Source organism: Micropterus dolomieu, linkage group LG15 (genome assembly GCF_021292245.1).
Source record: "Micropterus dolomieu isolate WLL.071019.BEF.003 ecotype Adirondacks linkage group LG15, ASM2129224v1, whole genome shotgun sequence".
NCBI lineage: Eukaryota > Metazoa > Chordata > Actinopteri > Centrarchiformes > Centrarchidae > Micropterus > Micropterus dolomieu.
In genome coordinates this window covers 14,045,972-14,068,038 of record NC_060164.1, presented here as the reverse complement: position 1 = coordinate 14,068,038, position 22,067 = coordinate 14,045,972, and the positions used below count along the sequence as shown (strand labels likewise).

At 42.6% G+C, this 22,067-nt stretch overlaps 1 protein-coding gene across 1 annotated transcript; it reads right to left on the bottom strand.

Annotated features, from left to right (window-relative positions):
• Nucleotides 1-129: 129 nt before the first annotated feature.
• On the bottom strand, nucleotides 130-15,501 carry sfrp5 (secreted frizzled-related protein 5). Its single transcript, XM_046070137.1, has 3 exons — nucleotides 14,558-15,501; nucleotides 8,034-8,111; nucleotides 130-1,740 (listed from the first exon to the last, which is right to left on the bottom strand). The coding sequence occupies exons 1-3, from the start codon at nucleotides 15,114-15,116 to the stop codon at nucleotides 1,412-1,414; spliced, it is 966 nt and encodes a 321-aa protein (XP_045926093.1). The 5' UTR covers nucleotides 15,117-15,501; the 3' UTR covers nucleotides 130-1,411.
• Nucleotides 15,502-22,067: the final 6,566 nt, after the last annotated feature.

The following is a 22,067-nucleotide window of genomic DNA, read 5'->3' as shown; positions in this document are numbered from 1 at the left end:
AATTGCAGAACATTTTCCATTACTTTTCTGTTTTTTCAAAGGAAAATTTATAATTATATTAGTAATTTAATCAAATAAGAACTAAATGTCTTATGTAAGAATGCATTTTTTCAATGAAGCAAACAGGAGTGTGCAGGTTGTAGTTTACTCATAATGATGATGAAATGGCACATTACAAAGAAATATTCTTTATAAAAATTTCAAATATATTTTATTCATTTACTTTTTTGTAAAACAAATATGTATTTCAGTAACAGAACTACTTACAGGTTATCTGATTAGAAAATATTGTCAGAGTTGAATTTTCAACAGTGAATTCAGGTGCTATGCCTGTGTGTATGATTTTTGTTTTCATACAGACATTTAACTGAAGCAAATTCCAAAATTTAAGTACAAAAAAAGAAACATTTGAAGAGTGATAGTGAAAAACAGCGAGTACCAGAGACTTATCAACCCAACATTGTTGGTTCTGTCCAGAGTCTCTTTCTCTCTCTTTCTTTCTCCTTTTTTCTCCACCTGTTTTCCGAACGATGTCTTCTCTGCCTTAACCACCTTCTCTCTCCAATTAAAAAAGCAAAAATATTCAAGTTTCCCTCTTTCAGGCCACAAAAAAACGGTGCTGTACAAAGTCAGTGGAAGCATCATCCAGTCCGTCAGTCTGCCTTGTTCCGTCGGTCTTCTTTCCCAGCAGGGATAAAAGAAAAAAGCCCAGTTTTCTAATCCTCTATATTCATTTGGATTACCTACTTTATACATTATTGAAACATACAGTTAAGTGGATCATTACATTTCTCTGCTTTGATGTTGTTCCTGGGAGCTCTGTGCCAGTGTGTGCACTGGCCCATTGCATAGCCCACATATACTGTAGCGTGTCGTTTCTCTCAGCTCTTTTTACACAGAAACGAACCCTGCCTTCCCACTCAGCTCCCTTTCCAGTCTGTCTGTCTATAATCAAACATGTTTTCCCTCCAGTAGTTGCCTAAGATCTTTACATTCCCATTTCTTAAAGCTACTGCCTAATTAATAAAGTTGCTGTAAAATATCATACAAGTGATTGGTTCTACTATATCAAAATAGAAAGGTAGAATTGTTAAGGAAGGTTCTATTAAATAGCAGGGGGTAGATCAAAATGTCTTTGGGAAATAAAATATCACCCAAATTGTTATAAAATCTATGGTTTCTTTGGGGCTTTTCCTTTCTCCAACATTAATATGTCTGATTTATCTAAGCAGATCAGGAAGGACCCCCTTGACTACCCGATTCATGGTAAAGCTGAGAAAATAAAAAACCACCCTGCGACCCCTTGTAGGACTATGCAGTGGGCTGGTAACTGATTTTGCAGGGATCTGGGATTCATTACTGAAACGAGAGTTAGGATCTAGTGTGGGGAGCAATCGTGGATTCTGCCCCATCACTGGAAGACGGTGTGGTAGGTGGGACACTGATGGGACTTCATATACTTGATGGCGAACTTGAGCTCCTTGCTCTTCTTGTCCCATTTGTGAATGGACATGAGCAGCAGTTGCTGGTCCACTTTGCGGCCCATGATGAGGAAGTTGGAGCCCAGGCTATCCAGCTGGGAGCACGGGCAGTTTGCGCCATTCTTGATGTACAGGGTCAGTTTCTTCAGGTCCTTCTTCCTTAGCACACCCTGCTTCAACACTTTCTTCTTCTTTTGTGCAGCAATCAGCTTCCGGTCACCCTTCTCCTTCTTCACCTCCTTGATTTTCATCTTGAGGGCTGAGGGAGAAGAGAGGGAGAGTTATTTTTTTACTCAGTTCAGCTTTTATTCTATTAAACACAGACACTCAGAGGCTGTTTATGTGTCACTCTGATTCCCCTGTTCCCTTCCACTTTGAGCAGCTGTGACATTTCTTCTTTGTGCAAGACCAGCACCGAGCTCTGTGCTGTGCCAAAGAAACAGCTACTTTGTACCTCTCATGAGTATCATTATTTAACCTCTCCAGCGGTATATTAAAAACTGCATCCTGTCTGACCTAGGGAAACCCCATAAAAGAAAGGGAGGACATGTTTTTGGAGTTACAACCAAAGTTTTTTGAGACAAGTTCAAGTCAAATATAAGCCCTTTAGAGTGAGTCCAAGTAACAAGTCTTAAATGACTTGGCAAGTAAACATTTACCTTTCATAACTGGGTTAAACCTTTTTTTGTTATTATTTTACATAACTGGGACCAAGTGCTTTCAATTCCTAATTGTTAAGCTGTATGGCTATGGAAGACCTGTCTGGTTCTTATTTTTTCATTTTTGCAGGGATTTTCCTGGGATGTTTTTGCTTTTAAATCAAGCTTTTAGGTAGTTCAGAACCATCAGATGATCAGAATCAGTTTTATTGCCAGGTATGTGTACACATACGAGGAATTTGACTCAGGATTGTACATTGCTCACGATGTGCTTACTTATACAATAATAAAATAATAATACAATAATAATAAAATAAAATCAGACACAAACTACAGAGTAGACAACACTAATATACACACTATGAACAAAACAATATAGACATATTGACAAATAGTGCAGTAATCAGAGTGCAAAGGATGCAAGAGTAAACTATTCTCATTATGTACATGTTGAAAGTGGATATGATATACAGGTACACATACATGTACACATGTACACAGTGTAATGGAGCATAGTGCAAAGGATGCTGGAAAAAATAAATAAGACCTATGACCTGAGATAGGTGTATTGGTATACAGTATATACAATATGACATAGTATGAACATAGTATGAACCGCACTGAAATAGAGAATGGTGAATAAATAAAGAATACGTGGAAACCAGTAAACAGGTGCTGATTAGAGACAGAGTTACTGGGTTATTGCACAGGAATTTTTCCTGACACTGTGAGTCAGAAATCAGCTGTTCATCAGAGTGATGGCTTGTGGGAAGAAACTGTTCCTGAGTCTGTTGGTTTTGGTGTACAGAGCTCTGTAGCGCCTACCAGAGGGGAGGAGCTGGAACAGGTTGTGTCCGGGGTGAGACGGATTTGCAGTGATATTTCCTGCCCGTTTCCTGACTCTGGAAATGTATAAGTCCTGAATGGAGGGCAGGTTGGCACCGATTATTTTTTCTGCAGTCCTGACTGTCCGTTGTAGTCTGCTCCTGTCCTTTTTGGTGGCAGATCCAAACCAGACAGTGATGGAGGTGCAGAGGACAGACTGGATGATGGCTGTGTAGAACTGGATCAGCAGCTCCTTGGGCAGGTTGAGCTTCCTGAGCTGACGCAGGAAGTACGGCCTTGATGATGGCGTCAGTGTTGGGCTCCCACTTCAGGTCCTGGGATATAGTGGATCCCAGAAACTTGAAGGATTCCACAGCAGACACAGGGCTGTTTAGAATGGTGATGGGGGGCAGAGTGGGGGGGCTCCTCCTGAAGTCCACGGTCATCTCCACAGTTTTGAGCATGTTAAGCTCCAGGTTGTTCTGACCGCATCAGAGAGCCAGCTGATCAACCTCCCGTCTGTAGGCCGACTCATCACCGTCCCGGATTAGGCCGATGACCGTTGCGTCGTCAGCGAACTTCAGGAGTTTGACGGATGGGTCCCCTGAGGTGCAGTCGTTGGTGTAGAGGGAGAAGAGCAGTGTGGAGAGCACACAACCCTGGGGGGCGCCAGTGCTGATAGTCCGGGTGCTGGATGTGATATTACCCAGTCTCACCTGCTGACTCCTGTCAGTCAGGAAGTCTGTTATCCACTGACAGGTGGAGGCTGGCACAGTGAGCTGGGGGAGTTATGGTGCCGAGGATGTCCGGGATGATGGTGTTGAACGCCCAGCTGAAGTCCACGAACAGGATCCTAGCATATGTCCCTGGAGAGTCGAGGTGTTGCAGGATGTGATGCAGACCCAAGTTGACAGCATCATCCACTGACCTGTTAGCCCTGTAGGTTGGAGTGGGGGAGAGGTGTGACTCTGGGCTTTTCAAACCTACAGTAGAAACCATTCAGCTCGTCTGCCAGTCGTTGAGTACCAGCAGTGTTGGGGGATGGTCTCTTGTAGTTTGTGAGTGTCCGTAGGCTTCTCCACAACGACGCAGGGTCGTTGGCTGAAAAACTTTTCAGCATAGCACCTCTTTGCAGCTTTGACCTCTTTAGTCATTGTGTTCCTGGCCTGGTTGTACAAGACTCTGTCCCCACTTCTGAAGGCCTCCTCCTTGGTCTGACAAAGCTGCCTGAGTTTCGCTGTGAACCAGGGTTTTTGGTTGTTGCATGTGCGGAAGGTTTTAGTGGGCACACAGATGTCCTCACAAAAACTGATGTAAGATGTCACAGTGTCAGTTAGTTCGTCCAGGCCAGTGGCTGCAGCCTCAAAAACACTCCAGTCAGTGCAGTCAAAGCAGGCCTGTAACTCCAGCTTTGACTCATTGGTCCATCTTTTCACAGTCTTTACAACAGGTTTAGCAGATTTCAGTTTATGCCTGTGTGTCGGAATAAGATGAACCAGACTGTGATCAGAGAGTCCCAAGGCTGCATGGGGAACAGAGCGATAGGCGTCCTTTAATGTTGTGTAGCAGTGGTCCAGTGTCCCTGGTGGGACACTTAATATGCTGTCTGTATTTTGGAAGTTCATGACTGAGGTTTGCTTTGTTAAAGTCCTCAAGAACTATGAGCAGGGAGTCTGGATGTTTTTTCTCCACGTTAGTTATCTGGTCGGCCAGGTGTAGTAACGCCTCACTAACACAGGCCTGAGGTGGAATGTATACAGCGACCAGAACAAACGAGGAAAACTCCCGCGGTGAATAAAACGGTTTACAGTTTATAAATAATATCTCTAAGTGAGGGCTGCATGATTTCTTCAACACTGTGACATCTGTGCACCAACCTTCGTTTATATAGAAACAGAGTCCGCCTCCCCGTGTTTTTCCCGTGAGCTCCCGTGAGCTCCCTTTCGCGATCCGCGTGGATGACATTAAATCCCGGTAGGTGAAGTGCGCTGTCCGGGATGCTCTCGGTGAGCCAGGATTCGGTGAAACAGGGCAGCAGATCAGCAGAAGTCCGAGTTAGTTCTGTTGAGGAGCAGTAGTTCGTCCATTTTGTTGGCCAGAGAGCAGACATTCGCCAGGTGAATTGAAGGGAGTCGTTTCCAAAGGCTCCCAAACAGAGCTGAGCTCTTCTCTGGTAAAAGTTACCAGAGAGGGACGGCAGAAAACAGTTAATTAACAAAAACACAAAAAGCACTAAGGAGCGTAATCCCGAGGCGGCCGTCTGCGGCGCCATCTTGGATATCTAGGTTAGTTAGGTTTGAAGTAAAGTCTCACATCAGTAATGTCCAAGTCAAGTCTCAAATTCCGATTTGACGGACCTGACTTGCGTCCAAGTTTCAAGTCTTGAGTCTAAAGCTCTGTTTATAACATCAGTAATGTTTCTACATGGGACCACAATCATTTATGTATAATACATTTTAATATCCCATGCTCCACTATTGAGATCTTGCGTTTACTTTGTGCTTACAGTCCTATATTGTTTAAAACAAAAAATACAGAACAGATCACCTCTGTGCACCGTTTTCAGCATGTGCAGAGTTTGGTTACAGCAAACTATGGTTGATCAACCTAATAAAGTACTGAATTGTATCTCCTGTCGAGCCTTGTGTTTATAATTTCATATTTTAACATGTGAGATATTAAAATTGAACTGCCAAGCATTTGAGAGAGGAATTCTCTGGGTGAACATTTTGACAGGTGAAATTAATTACGGGTCGGGCAAAGGCGCAGGGTCGGTATGAAGCATCGCTATGTACGCAAGCCTGCTGGAAGATCGCCATTTCACTTCTCGCCTACTTGTCTACAGTTGCATAAACATCCCTTGGTACATTCTGATACGTAAACACTACATGCAAAGTGATAGCATGTTCAGGAAGGAATGTGTGTGTTGAGTTGCCCCTCATTCACATCCTGATTCACATCCAGCTCCTTCAGGGAGGGCGTGTGTTTATGTGCTGCATTTGCGTGCATACAAGTGTGTGCGTATTTTTGTGAATGAATGCGTTGTGTATATGTGTAGGTTCAGTAAAGATAGGAAGGATAAAATGATTTTCCTCTCTGCTTCCCTGCCCTGCCCACTCATATTCAGTCATAAGTGATGCAGTGGGGCCTGCTGTGCAGCCTGGCCAGTATCCTTGTGACACAACTTAGTTGTGCCCACGTCTTTATATAAGGGGTAGACGTGGAAAGAAAAGGAGAGAGAAGTGAGCTGTCATTTTGAGGAGAAACAGGTTTTCTTTAAGCTAAAGCAAGCAACCTCCCCTACGAACCAGGTGTCGGCTTCATGTCTGTACTCCGCCAGACTCACTCCACTCCCCCTTTCTTTTCTACTCTTGTCATTTGTGCCATGCTGCTGGATGGTACAACAAGGAATGTGGAGAGATCAGACATCAAAAGCAGACTGTAATAAAACACGAAGACAAAATGCTCTCAGGGCGAACAGTGTCCGAAGATGAATAGATAACCAAATTCATGAGGCGTGAGATCAAGCTGTAATCAGCTATCGCCCTATAGAATAACATTGTAGCGTCATTCTTGCCTTGATCTCCAAATCCATACGTCATGATTATCTTGACTTCTCTACTCATCTTCACGTCTTATCCAGTCACACACAATAATGACCAATAAAATGTGTGTGTGTATGAATGGCTGGTTATCTGCTTTCACATATAATCATATTTCATTCTAATGAACCGAAAGAATCTCCCATGTCGCTTTCTGACCCCCGAAAGACCTTTGTGTTGTTAAGATTGAGATATGTAATTCTGAATTGAATCAGACAAATAAATATCTCTGATTTGGGAAAGTCATGTTTAATTATGGGTATGAGCCTACGTTCTGGCTGCAGCTTAGAGTGTGAGCAATGTGCACCAAGACATATTCTGTTGTTGTTGTGGGGCGTGATGTGTTGGGTAATTCATCCATGATTTAGAATGGGTCATGTTCTGTATATTTAGGCCATTTTGTAGGTGTGGGCAACACCCAGAAGATAGATTACGAAACTTGGTCTGTTTTAAACTGCAGCTATTTCCTCTGTAGAAATATGCTTTTCAGCACCGGTCTGGCCACATTTAATTTTCAATTACATTATTCTCACTAATCTGTTCAGAAACATGAGCCGTGTTCTTCATGAGTTTCCCAAGGTTATGTGTTTTTTTCTAGTTCTAACATGTCTAGTTTAGTGCTCAGAATCTTATGACCAGAGAAAATAGAGAGCAGTATATCATTAACTCTAAAGACTGGGGCAATAGTCCATGCAAGCAGACATTCAGCTGCTGTGGAGTGTGATGGGCCAAAAGCCTCGATGAGCAGAAATAATGGAATAATTATGTTCTGGCTTTGTGTGCAGGCCATTACTGTGGTGAAACTTGATTGCCGGAAAGTTTAGAAAATGATGTCGAATGGACACTGGGGTCTGAAAGCTGTTAAATTAATTTATCAAACTATGAGAAGAAAATGGTTATGCTAGCAGAGGGAGTAGGGCAAAAGTAATGTGTGTTGTGCTCGCTCATGTCTGTGCTCATTTTGACCATTTTCTACAAATGCTGGAAAACTTACGGTTTAACGGAAAAGACCATCAAACACTTAAACAATAAATATGTAATGAAAAAATAAAGCCCAAACCTTATTATTTTACCTTAAGTACTTACAACACTATTGGTATTGTATATATTTAAGTGTTAACTGATGTTAGTGTCATTTTTGTCTTTTTAATCTAATCTTGCATACATTTTTACACTGACAAAGAACTATGTGCATAATATTTTAATGGATGTTTTTATTGACAAGACTGTGTGTGTGCATGTTACTTTGCACATACCTGTGCCTTTTATATTGCGTCTCCTCACATTCTTTCTTTCATTTTTTATTCCCTCGTGAAACAGCCTTATAACTCCTAATTAAGCCTGTGGTGTAATGTTTTGTTCACACAATTGCACTTGTGATTTATTACATATGAAACTGTGACTGGTGTGCACAAGGCCATCCTACTGTTCACTCACGGTTCACTCTTTTTATTGCTGGTACTTACCAAAGTCACTAGCGCAGTAATGCTCCATGATGTTGTCTGCTTTCAGCTCATTGTCACAAGGAGGGCACACCTTTGACACTGAGGGGACAGAAAAATAATTTGTCATTTACAACCAAATAACAAATCACATTTCTGATGGTTCTATTAAGGCCAGATTAGCTAATAATTAGCTAATAATTAACACCTGAGTTGAGGTCATTGTTTGTCAAGTGTAGTCAGTAAAACCTAAGCCATGTCAGTATGAAATCGTTAAGTCCTGAGCACTTTAGAGGCACTTATTTGCAGCCCCCCTCCTCTTGTCAGAAACTATTTGCTGCAGAGCAAATATATAGTCCAGCAGGCTGACTGATGTTTGCCCTGCGATTACACTGGACAAAACGTTTTTATTCTGGCCCTTGTATATTTTGGTGGCACAGGCGTGGTCTTGGCCACGCAGAAAGGTAAACGCTGCCGCAGGAGCAGCTGAACATGGTGAAAAGTGATTCAGTATGCAGGCCACATACCAACCACACATTGTGAAACAGCAAGGGGAAACCAAAGCAACAAGTTCAGTTTATTTTTAACTGAGAAATTTATGGTCATGCCTGCTTTGCTCAAAAGCTTGTTTAGCCTCACAAACTTTGATTTGGATATTTGTGATTGTTGTTGTCTTGTCATGGTGGAGATGCAGCATGAGAGAGACAGTACTGCAAAATCTTGCTTGTTTCTACACTTTTACACTTTTTTAATGTATACAGCATGAAACAGATGCAATATGTTTGAAAATGTGAGGTTTTTATCATGATATTTTGACTTAATCAAGCCACTTCCAATCTGTTCTTTTTCAGACACACAAACACACACAGACATGCTTCTTACTAACTTGCAATTTTCTCCAAAGGCTCTTCAATATAAAACTTTATTATGACAAATACTACATAAACTCCATGTAATCCCAGAGGGCCTGGTTGTAGCTGTACACTATCTAATATTGGTCCACTCATCCACAAAACAGAGCCTTGAGCCAAAAGAACAAGTTATAATATTAGAACGGGTCAGGGAGAGAAGGATGTGGTATAGAAATCATCCCCACACACCTATATACATCTACAGGGCAGGGAAATATCATCAGCGGAAACTTGTCTGAAAGGACAACAGCGTTGACCTGCTGATTAAGGCAGCTTTCTTTCAGGACAACTCCCTGTGGGGGAGCAAAATCTTTGCTCACCTCAATATCCAAAATATGTTATCTCTGTTCTTTCTCTTTTCCTGCGTGTCTCACACTTACAAACACACACTTGTGGAAACACACACACCCACACACAAGATTTTTCTAGCACAGTTTAGCCCAGACCCCTGGGTCAAAAGTCAGGGTTCAAAGGTTATCACCCCAGCCCAAACCGCAGCGTCTTGGCAGATAATGAGTGGGGTCAAAGTTTAGCATGCTTCCCTGCTTTGGTCATGGGGAGGTGAACCCGCTAACCACCACCCAGACTATGAATGTGTGTATGTACCCGTATGTGTGTGTTGGAGGGAGTTGAACCACGTTCTTGTAGTAAGTGCCAGTTTCTCCTCCTCTGACGGTTCCCATGCTTTCACAGGCGGGAGACCTGCGAGACATACAGGGTCAGGCCTCTAATTGTCTGGTGCTGACATGAAGACTGGGGCAAGAGCATGGAAACGCGCGCGCACACAGATCAAGAGATGCCAAAACTCTGTCTCGATTTGTCTGTTTTGAATGATTCCCTAAAAGCTGTTACGTCTCATTCAGACTCCACAGTAATTCATTCTGGTTTCACAGGGGTGGTATGCTGGCAGGAGGCCCAGTTGTGTTCATGCCAGAGCATGTGTCAGGAGAAAGCAGTCCCTCCGTGAAACTTAGTTGAGCTTGGACCAAAAACCACCATTTGGACGCCGCTGAGAAATCAATTAAGCGACGACTGCCCTCATCACGGTCTGGTCTCCGTTGGGGGAGTCAGTAATGTTCTGATGGGAATCACTGCCGCGTGGCTTGGTGTGTTTTTTTCCTGGACACATTTCTACTCAGCAAATATTTTGACATTAGGTCAGTAATGTATTTTGCCATCATCTCAAAGAAGTTTAGGAATGTTTCGCCATGCAATGTGATTAAATTGTGAGAATTATGTTCTTGCTTTGGTTGACTTTGGACTCTTGTGTGCTTTTTGTAATTTCCATGCTGGGATATTTCAGAAACTTTAATGTTCCTAATTACACTTACAAATGTTATGATATTGTCTCTCAGAGCTGTTGTGGAGGATGAAGAGGAGGTTGGGAGTTGATGATTGAGGACAAGAATAAAAGTATGATTGGGAGCAGGGTGACGACCCGCTGTTAATCTTCAAACAGCAAGCCAGAGTGGAAAAGACGTGCGACAAGAGTCCAGTAATTTCAGCGCACAGCTTCACTTAGTCAAAGCTCTAAGGTTAATATACCTTTTTCTATATCAGCCTCTCTCCCCTGCTGTATCTTTTGTCTCTTGTCCCCCTCTCACTGTCTTTGTCTCTTCCCTTTTCTCGTATTTTTAAAACAAATTAGAGAGCCTGTTTGAAAACAATAAAGTTCTTAATCTTGCTTGAGAACACTTCCGATGTTGTTGATAAAGATGCAACAAATCATTTGTCAAACAATTACAGAATTTTGATGATGTCATCATTGTCATTTTGTTGTAATTTGGTGCAGTAGGAAATTGCTGTGTGCATTTATTTCATTTTGTAGTTTCAATAATGTAAATTACAGTCATCACTAAGTGACAACAAGAGCAAAAACACCTCACCCGATCACAATTGAGTCCTAAAAGACTCCATTTGTCATTACATGGCATTCAGGAATCCTTCTCATTCACTTCAAACATTCACAACGTAAATCACATTTTATGTTTGCAGCATTTTACAAAAATGTAGACGAAACGTAAACGTAAACGTAAAGATATCCAGATCTGACAATATCGTCATCTGATCCCCTGACGTGTCTTGTACCTTTATGCCCTGCAGCCTGAGCATCACAGGAACTTTTATGGGAAGAATGTTCCATTTAAAGTATGCACGGGTCACTATCTCATGCCTCATTTGGGCCCTTTAAGTTACGAGCAGCAACACTTACTGTACCGGAGATGAAATGCAGCGTGTGATTTATGTTGCGGGGCCTAACATCTGTTTTAATGCGGCATGCAGACAGACAGAGGAGGACTTAAAAATGGCCCACAGGCATGCCCCTGGGACCCCTAAAATGCAGCACGCTCCTTGCATCTGTAGGAATCCTATACAGAAGAGAAAATACATTCTCAAAAGGCCGAGGCAGTCTTCCATGCACAGAGCATTGGATCACATTTTCCCTTTCATATAGCAGCCAGGGCCACATGAGTAGCGGCCATTGTGCTGCTGGAGACCTGACAGCGCTGCCTGTCTCCTTTAGCACGGTTGTAACTTACACTAGCCGCATCAATGAGTACGGCGAGGACAGACAATATCTTTCACACCATGCAATTTCAACGACTTTCACTGGACAACGTGCATATTGTCTTGAAGAACATTTTCCGCGGAAACTTGCAATTGGTGTTATGGTTTAGTTTACCCCATGCACTTAAGCAGACGGTCCAGACTCCTACGTATCATACCTGTTGATATGCTGATGCTGACAGTAGCTAAAGGTAGCATTAAATCCATTCATTAAATCCATAAAGGTGGAGCTGATGCATGGGATGAGCTGTGCTCTGCCTGAGCTCAGCTGGCTGTTTTCGCTCCTGGGATGCCTGGGCCCTCTTTTGTCAGCAGTCTGCTTGTCTTCCTTGGTATAATATCTACAGACTTGTGTTTCACATAATCACACCCCATGGGCCCCTGCTACACACACGCACACACACACACACACACACACACACACACAAGCAAACATTCCAATAAATGCACATACACAAATGCCAAAAAATCTTCCACACACACACAACCTGGGCTCAGGTGTTGGTGGTGTTCCTCTCAGTTTTGGCTATGACAGAAAGTGAATCTAACTCTGTGCTGTTACTTTCCACAGGAGCCCTGGAACAGTGCTATATCATGTAATTGCAGAATAGCTCAGATAGCATCTGGGCCTCCTAGACTGGGAGAGCAGCACTTAATTCCTGTGATTGATCCAACTACCCAAGATTCACCTGGATTGCCACAAGAGTCCTCATATGATCCTGTGTGAAGAGAATCATTCATGTCCCTTGACACTGAGGGTTCCCAGGAAACTGGGACTGTCTAACAGTTCTTAGCTAAAATTCCTTTTTATTATTTCTGGCTGTGTGCGTGTGCGTGTGTGTGCGTGTGTTTTAGAGCCAAAAGCTTGTCCTCAGGATGGCCTCATCGGCACATCTGAGAATCTCTGGTTCTTAACAAAATGTCAGTGACTGAGCCTTCGGGCTACAAGTGATATGGGTTCAGTCTCAGTTTCAAAAACACACACTCAACGCACACAAACATGCACAACCACACACTCAAATTTGATTGTTAAACCAATTCATTGTTTAACCAATATTCCATTTTTGATTTATTCTTCAAAAATGTTACTAAACATATTTCATATTTTTCTCTCTGCATAAAATTGCATATAATCTACATATTTGCACTGATCTCGCACCACTTTCTGTAATCTAGCCGCCTCTGATTATTATTTGATTAGATACGATCAACAAACAGTTCCTTGTTTGAGGAGGTGACAGATGTAGTTGTAGCTGCCTGCCTTTCGGGGAGCATGTAAAAGAATGAGTTATGGCTCTGCAAAGCCAAAGTGACGCATAGTTGATACCAGTCCTACAAAAACAGAACAGCAATTTTCCCTAATGGAATAAGTCAGCTCTGCATGAATTCACCAGAGTCGTCACAGCAATCTTTCCCCACTTTTATTTTAAAGAGGCTAGATTAGATAGCAGAATGCTTTGAACATTGTTGAAAAAAATATATGTCACACAGCTTGTTATGACTGACAGGACTAAAATTATGTTTTGGTATTATTGGCATTCACTTTAGTGTTTTAGTAAATCAGTATAATTTATCAAAGCGCAACTCAAGTTAAGGAAAACACATTTACTAGATATGTCAAATGAAATGCTCTTAACATGCAGGAGCAGTTCAACCTAAGTAGATAAGAAATGACAATGAATGGTTAAAGGCAAGAAGTGGAATAATGAGAATAATAAACCATTTTCTTTGGGTCCTTATTGAAAGCAGAGAGGCAGACACGTTTTTATGCTGCAGGAAGCAGCTTTTCTCCATTTCTATACACTCAGTCTACTCTCCTGCTTCCCTCTCCTTTCACTCGTCTCCGTTGGGCTCTCTCAGGGACAATCAGACTTTTGCAATTCCCATTCTCTGCCCGCCTCTCTTGTCCTGTCATGTCGACTAATTAGTGGGAGCTCAGTAATTGGCCTTCTAGCTAATTGGCCTGCTGGCTGCCAGACCCAACAAAGGCCTAGCAGGCAGGGACACAGTGGGGATTGTCCCCCTCCACTGTCTAAAGACTCTCATCAACTCCCTCTCTCCCCCTCTCAGCACTGACTGCTTTTGTGAAGAGGCTGCTTAAGTAGTCGCGGTGCATACACACACACACATACCTATTTTTCCTCTATTTAGTTCCCACTGACCCCCTCACAGCTCACTATTGGCCCATCTGTCTGTCCTCTTAGTCACTGCCTGTGAAAAATTATATAACATGTTCCATGTTTTTGTCAATCAGATCTCTTGCAGAAACCCTAGAGTAGTCATTCTTATTCCATCCATCTCAGGTTTATTTGTTCATTTTATTGACACTCTGCAGACCAGCTTGTGAGTTGCATGTGCGAGAGCTTGAAATCACAGTCTCCATTCACTCAATTGTTAGATTGAGTGATTAGCTGCTGATGGATGTCTGCTGATAAATGTGTGTGTGCGGATGCATGTGGGCCTGTGTCACCTTTTCAGTTAAGATGTGTTTAACATCACAGTCCATTAATCTTAACTCAGCGAGTGATCTGGCAGCCGGAGTCTCTCAGTCTCCTGTCTGTCTCTCTCAGTCTGTCTCTGTCCCTCCCCGAGGCGTATGTAGATGTCAGGGAGCCGTCCTGAAGCATCCACTTACTCAAGAACTTTCCCCTGTAGCCTCGTCCTGCTCCTGTCTCTGTCACTGACCTCCTCTGGATAGTCTCTCAATTAAACCTTCATCTGTCATCATTGCAGTGCGGGGAAACCATATAAGCCTTACAGACATTTTCAGGCTCTCACTGTTCACTCTGGCTCTGCAGGCTGTTGAACACTCGTCTGTCTAAGTAATGTTGTTAGTGAGATGGCTCAAATTCCTGAAATTTGCAATGCAGAGACAAACTGTATTCTATTTACAAACTGTACTGTATTTACCTGCTGTTAAAGCCATAATTCAAATTTTTGACCAATTACTTCTTTAGGAGCCATACTAAAATTTAATTTAGTTAAATTGTTGTGGACTTGCGAGTGTAGATGTTTTTGTGTGTGAGAATGCTTGAATGAGGGTGTATGGTGTACTGGTAGCTGCCCTACCTGGTGGCTGGGTTGCGTGGTTCCCAGTGAACTGCATGGGGATGCAGAGGTCGTTATCAATGGGAAACTTGTCACAGGTCAGCATCTCTGGCCAGGGAAAGCCATAGGTCTCCATCACCGGAGCACAGCTGTCCCTCACGGCCTCACACAGCGAGCGGCAGGGATAGATGGGCCTGTCCAGGCATACCGGTGCAAACAGCGAGCACAGGAAGACCTGGGTATCAGCATGGCATCGTTTGGCCAGGAGGGGCACCCAGCTGCCTGCCTGCTGCTTGACTTCTGGCATGGTCTCGTGGTCCAGGAGGTTGGGCAGCCTCATCTTCTTGTACCCCACATTGTGGCACAGGCGCAGATCAGCCGGTATGTCCACACACTGGGGCTGCTTGGTATAGAAGCGGCCATTGTGGAAGTTGTCCGACTGCCAGCTGTAGTAGTCGTACTCATCTGCGGCCGAGACGGTGAGGAGGAGGAGGAGCAGGGAGAAGAGCGACAGGCCCAGTGCCAAGCTGAAGGAGCCCTGGGTTAATGCCCACCTGGGGCTCTTTTGTCCATGTGCCATGCCTCTCAGAGCTCGAATCAACAATTCAAGAAGGTTGTATCCAAAGTCTCCAAAGTAACTCAGTGAAGACAAATTGCAGAGAGAAGAAAGGGGCAAGTGGGACAGGCGTACAAGCTGTAATCCCTTTTTGTGTCCTGAGTATGGACGCGATGGATTGAAAACAAAAGTGTTTAATTCCCTTCTTCCCTGGAGAGTCAGCCCTCTAAGCCTCCCTGAAACACCTCCCTGTGTGTGTGTATATGTGTGCCTCAGGTAGTGGAGTGGGCAGGCAGCAGTCAAGGAAGGGTGAGCACACAAGTGGCACTGCTGATTGTCTAACTTTTCCTGTTCAGAATATCTCACTCTCCTTCCCTCTCTGTCTCTAGCCCTCCCCTTCTCTCTATCAGTCTGGAGCTGTAATGAGGAGTACCTAAGTTTTAAGAGGCAGTGGTAGCTGCTTTCTGTGGCTGCCTGCCCCTAAGCAGGCTCCCAGACCACTCACCTTCCTACTGGCCTCCCCAGCACTCACTCGCAACAGCCTCAGCCAATCACAACCCTGGGGGAGGCTCCCTCTGGCCTTCAGGACACTCCTCTTACCCCTTATCCTCAACGAAACCCCTCCTCTAAGAATTTAACATGAGAGAGAGAGAGAGCAAACTATGACAAGTTTCTCGAGTTGAATTTTGATATTCTTTCTAATATGCACAAGATGTTTAAGTCAGAAACACACCCAGAAACAGTCAAAGCAGCCATTTTCTTAGTCATGCTGTTTTTTTGTCGTGTGTTTCTAAATTTTATTCATCTGAGGATCATCAAGCTCCATTTGCATTGCTCTACACATAAGAAATTATGTCTGTTTGCCATTCAAGACTGCTCACTTCATTAGCTCAAAACTGTTTGCCATAACACGCTTCTGTTGGCGTCAAAAGTGAGAAAGCTTACACACACACGGACAACCGGGGGGAGGGGGGTAATATTCCAAGAAAAAACCTGGATATTCTCTGAGATTAAAGTCACAAATTTATGATAAAAAAACTGTATTATAATAGCAGGCTACACAGCTATCACATATAAGCTACTTTCATTAACCAGTATTATGAGATACCTCCTTCTGTTCAAAGACAAAAAGCATTAAATAATTGGGGAAGAACTGCAGGCATTTATAAAAAGATACGACACAAGCTTTCAAGTGGTCTTTTGTGCAGTCCCTCATATCTGCATTACTGTCTGAATGATCCAACTCTTCTCTTATGTCTGCATTGACTCTTTCATTATTAATGACTGGAGAAAACTTTTTCTCTCATAATTTTACCACTTTGCCAGTTTCATGTGGGAACATTACCCCCTGGCTCCGAAATCAATTTTTATTTATCTACAATGTACCTAATATGCCATTGTACACAAGCACCAATGTAAATGCAAGAAACTCTGGAGAAGCCAGTAAATGAAGTGGGTGGGAAAGAGCTGCCGAGTGTGGGTTGTGCAGCTACAGGTGGCTAGGTGCATTACCCGCGCTATGGGAGATATGCTAATATATATGTTGGCTGTGAATAGAGGCACGCTGCCCCTCTGTCTCTTTCTATCACTGCCACTCACACAGTGAGGGCCTTCGCCTTGGCAGCAAATTCACTAGAAGGGTCACATTCAGAATCAAAGGGCTGTAGCATTTTGAGCAGGATGTGGGATCGGTGGCTCACATGGAGAGTGTTTTTGCATCATGCATTTGATCTACGTCACGCATTAATGCTTTTCCTCGTGTGAATGGGCTGTAAATGCAGGTTCACACAAATGAGAGTAAAGTCTTTGTTTGCTGCCACAAGCTGACATTTTATCATTTAGCAGGATTGTCACGACACAATCTGGATCATACTGCGGCCGGAGACTGCTGACATTAACATGAAGTAAAAAGATATGCGATTTTGGATTATTATCATTATCTGTATGTGGCAGTACAAACAAGAAGACTAGGAAAGTGTGTGTTTGTGTGAGTGTGTGTGTGTGTGTGTGTGTGTGTGTGTGTGTGTGTGTGTGTGTGTTTTGCAAACAGTTGGAGGTGTACTTGGATGAGCATCAGGGACAGTATTGTTCTTTGCCTGTAGCGTAGACTATAAAATTCCAGAAACAGCAGTCAGTCTGTAAAATTTTATTCAATAAGATGAAATCAAATAGATAAAAATGTGGTTCAATATCAGGCGACCAGGCACATCAATAAAACCTTAAAGTCCACATTATCCAAGCACCCATATAGTTTTATAGCATCTTGACCACACTTTCACTTATTTCCAAAGCCAGAGGACTGTGATCTAATCATTTTTTTAACTTGAATGGAGAATTGTACATGTTTCAACCTTATCTTACTGAGCTACATTTCAAATCCCTGTTGACTTATTTGGTGTATGCAGACACCGTAGAGTGATTTTTCTGGGAACGCTCGAAACCCTGCCAGCAGAACAAGCAAGCTCAATCTTTTCCTGGAGCAGTTTTCATAACCTGCAATGTGGAAAGATGAGACGGCAGTGAGCTGAAGTCACCCTTAAGTGTCGTCATCATTACCAAAAGCATTGTGGATATTGAAGCCCTGATTTGGTTCGATAAGTTTTTAGCCACGGCTAATTGACCATATTTCCTCACTTCTTCTCTTCCATCACTCTGCTCCTGCTTTCCTTCTCCAAAGTGTTTTGTTAGTCAAAGATAGAAACAACTCTGCTAACCTTTGCACCACAGCTAATCAACATCATTCACAGCTAATAATCTGTGGACCTTACTCTTTCATGAAGGAGTGGTGAGGTTGTCTTGAGGAACGTTAGTGCAGTGGTGACCCATTTTAAGATCGCTAGCGTTTCCTCTTGATACAGGCACAGTGCACTGCCTTCAAGTCGGTAACAAAAGTGTCTTTCATGGTAATCAATCAACAATGGTTGTCTCCTCTTGTTCTCCTCCCCCTAACCGGCCTCTGTGGCTACTGGCCAATCAATTCCACTCTTAAATTTCCCTCCCTCTGATTGGACGAGGGCAATAAGATTAGGTCTAGCCTGTATTGTTTGGTCTAAAGGTTTAGCATGGTTTGAAAAGAGTGTCTCAGCAATTGTATGAGTGGGTGTGTGTGTGTGTGTGTTTGGAGATGGTTGTGTTGGGTATGGGTGGTTGTGTGTGTTTCAGAGAGATTCTAAAGGGGAAAGGCTGAGGTAGCTGAAGTGGCCAGCCGCCCACATATGCCCTCCAAGCAGAGTTTGAATTCCAAACCACACAAGAAGACACAGACACGTCAGCGTGTTGCATGTCTTTCTCTGACTGAACCTGAACACAAACTGCAGAAAGTACAGAAAAATGTCTTCTATGTACCTCATTGGACTATTATACATAAAAATAATAATATCTTTATTTGTATAGCACTTTACATCAATCAATGTAAAACATAGATAAGTAACAAATATAAGTTGGTGTGCAACAAATATAACATAAACAATTCAATATACACATAATAGAGAAAGAAATTGCACATCACACATTGATAGCTACCTTGAATACCTACTGTTTAGTCTTAGCAGCTCAATAATCTGTTTCTTCAATATTGCTCAAGTCAGAAGAAAGCTTAACTGCTTAAAGGCTTCTTAGATATATTATACTTAATGCAGCTTGTTTTAAAGGAACCCCTTAACATTTCAGAATGTTGTTTCGTTCATGGCAGTGACCAGAAAGTACACAGATTCAAAACTCATAGACGATGCATCTATGCAAATCTATGTAACTACAGTGTACAAGAGTCTGTACAGAGGATTTATCCATGTCGCAACAGGTTTTCTCAGAGAGTAAAACCGCACATCCTCACCAACCTTGCACCGCTACAATAGGGATTATCTTGCAGAACTGTCAAAACATGTGTGAAACACACGGACCACTGTCTCATACAAATAGTTTTTCTTTCACTATTTATCCTCTCTCTCTCTCTCTCTCTCTCTCTCTCTCACACACACACACTCACACACACACTCACACACACACACACACACACACTCTCACACACACACACACACACACACACACACACACACACACACACACACACACACACACACTGTAATTGCTGAATGTGGTAAAAGCATAACTACTGAAGAAACCACTGCAATAATGGCACAATTATTTGGACATTTTAATTCGTCTGATCATCATGCTGCAAAAGTAAAAGTAAAATTAGTAAAATGCAGTAAGTAAGACTTTTTAAGGGTTTTTATCTGCCTTCTCAGTTCACTGTGAAGATTTTATAGTTCAGTTCGCAGTTCACAATGCTTTATTGGCCTTAATGTCTAAGTTAAACAATGTTGCCAAAGTGATTTGCAGAGAAATCACAAAGTTTACTAGTATATAGTACTTGTTACCTTACTTGTACTTGTTTACTTGCTCTAACGGATCATCAATTCAGGATAAATACAAGGTGAGAAACACCTGAAGTAGCTTCCACTGTTTGATTCTTCCCTTTCAAGCATAAATCTCTTTTAATGAAAATTGCTTTGACCCCCTCAAACTGGGCAAAGAAACAGAAGCAAAAATGCTTCCTGTCAAAACAGTTTGGCTTCATTAATAGTTCTAGATTTCAAAACGAGCTGTACAATCTGTTAAATCTATTATCTGAAATTTCTCATGGAATGCATGAGCGTTCCATGAGGCTTGTTGGGTAATCTGCTCCCTTATCCCGCTTGTTTGCAAAAGTTGTTAGCAGGGGTTATTCAGTCCACAGACTACAGATCCACAATCCTGCGCCGACAGACACAAACAAACAAGCAGAAATCAGCAGAGAGCTTCAGTTGTCCAAAAATGTCACAGAATTGCACAAAAAAAAAACCTGGCAGCTTGACTGAAACCAGGAAATATCAGGATTATATGGTGTGACTGATTTCTACCTCAGTTGAGCTTGTTCACTGGGCCTTAAGCCAGGAACGACTTCGTCAGGGGGGACTGTTGCACGTACTTGCCGAAATGTGATAAAATTATGTTGGAAGAGTTTAGCACCACACAGTCACATAGTGCTAAACCTGTAGATGCCTGTCACACTGGGCAGTGGCGGAGAGATATGCTGACAAGTCTTTACTCTCTCCTGTTTTTGGCCCTACTGTGCACAAATTCACCATCACCCCAAGTATTTTTTGCTTTGATATTTATATTGATATTTATATCTTTTTCTTTGTCTGTTTCCATCTCCACTCCTGTGTTTGTCTCTGCTGTTGTTGTTCCAGCGTCGGATACTTCTCCTTTAGACGTCTGGGCTAACACACAGGGTCAGAAGGTACATTCAGACAATGTGACAATTCCTCCTCCCTCTGCCTGCCCGCCACACACACACACACACACACACACACACACCTCCCTTCACTGTCAACTTAAAGCCTTACAGCTGGCTTCAGCTTCCCCCAATTGGGGTCTTTGTAAAGGCGCTTTGACCAGATCACCGTCATGGATCCCAATGTAAAGAGACAGAGAGGAGAAAGGGATACCTAAACTGGGGTGGAGGGCTTTTTTAAAGTGTGTGTGTATGTGTGTGTGGCCAGCATCTAGTCGGCTTCCAGTAAAAGCCTTTGAGTGATGGGAGACATTCTCTGAATCTTGTGGCACACACATACATGCACTCATAAACACAAGCAGCAGCAAACTGCCAACAGACTGTTATTGTAACGGGGCCAGAGATGATGGCACTCGTCAGCATTTTGGTTAAAACTTCCTACCACAGTGCTAGAATTCACACAATTGGTACATGTGTGTAAGCGTGAGCATACTTGCATATCCACTTCACTGTCTCTTCATGGGAAAAATGTGTTTCTTCCAACTGGGGTATGGAAGAGTCAGCTCATTTCAAGAAGCATATGTTGAATGTTTGATCCTATAGGATCTCGTTTTTGTCCACATATGTGGATGGATGCAAGTAAGCGCTACTTAACTGCATAGTCAGCTTTTATGACATGAAATGAGAATGTAGAGGAAAATAAAAGAGAAGATGAAAATAACAATAGCCCTGAGAGGAAAAAATTACAGAATTATTTTTCACAGAACTCTCAACAAATCGCAAAGTCATGGCATATTTAGTGCACAAATAAAACTCTTATTGACTGAGCTCACTAACGTCATTACAAGCTGGACAAAGTTAAGAGTAACCTTTCCCCCTTGATGCTTTTTACCATTTGATCTGTATATTTTTAAGAAAATGGGATGGGATCAGTTCAAGGTAGAGATTTGATTAGCTTTGAAGATTCAACACAGGCTCAGCGAAACCTCACTGTACTGTAATGACGTTTTATTTTTCAAAGGGGGAGTAAACCTAAAGTTAAATGTTCAAACAAACCACAGGTCAGACTGAGCACCAGCAATTCCGGCTCCATTCACATAATTGGATATGTAGAATAAATAAATGTGGGGCTTTTTGAAACGCGTATTTATTTAAATAAAGGATGTCCACTGTTTTGAAGCTCACCGGGTTCCTCTTTGACCCCATCCATTTTATATGTGAGCTACTGTGAGTGTTTTAGCACAGCTCTTAAGAGTGAGTCTTTGGTGTTGTTCCAAGTGTGACTGTTTGTAATGTGAACCCAAAGTGTGAGTGAGTTGTGTTTTTAGGCTGTTGCTGCAAGATCTGCTATGATTTATGAGCCGCAGAATTCATTGTTAAACCCTTTTCTGTTACTCGATCTGTTTGCTGCTTGCATGTATGTGTGTGTTTATCGATCCATCTCCTTGTCTTTCAACATGTAATCCCAAATATGTCAACGAGGACAGTGAGAACCCATTTTTCCTCTTCACGCTATCTCTTGATCTTTTCGTTTATGTGTGTATGTGTGTCCACATGCACTCGCCGCTCATCTCTGTAATGGCCGGGGGTCATCAGTTAAGGATCAGACCTCACCTCTGTTGAGAAATAGAGAGATAGGAGTTTCAACAAACAGGGAAGGATTTTCCCATATCTCAGTGAAAGATCGCGTGATAACA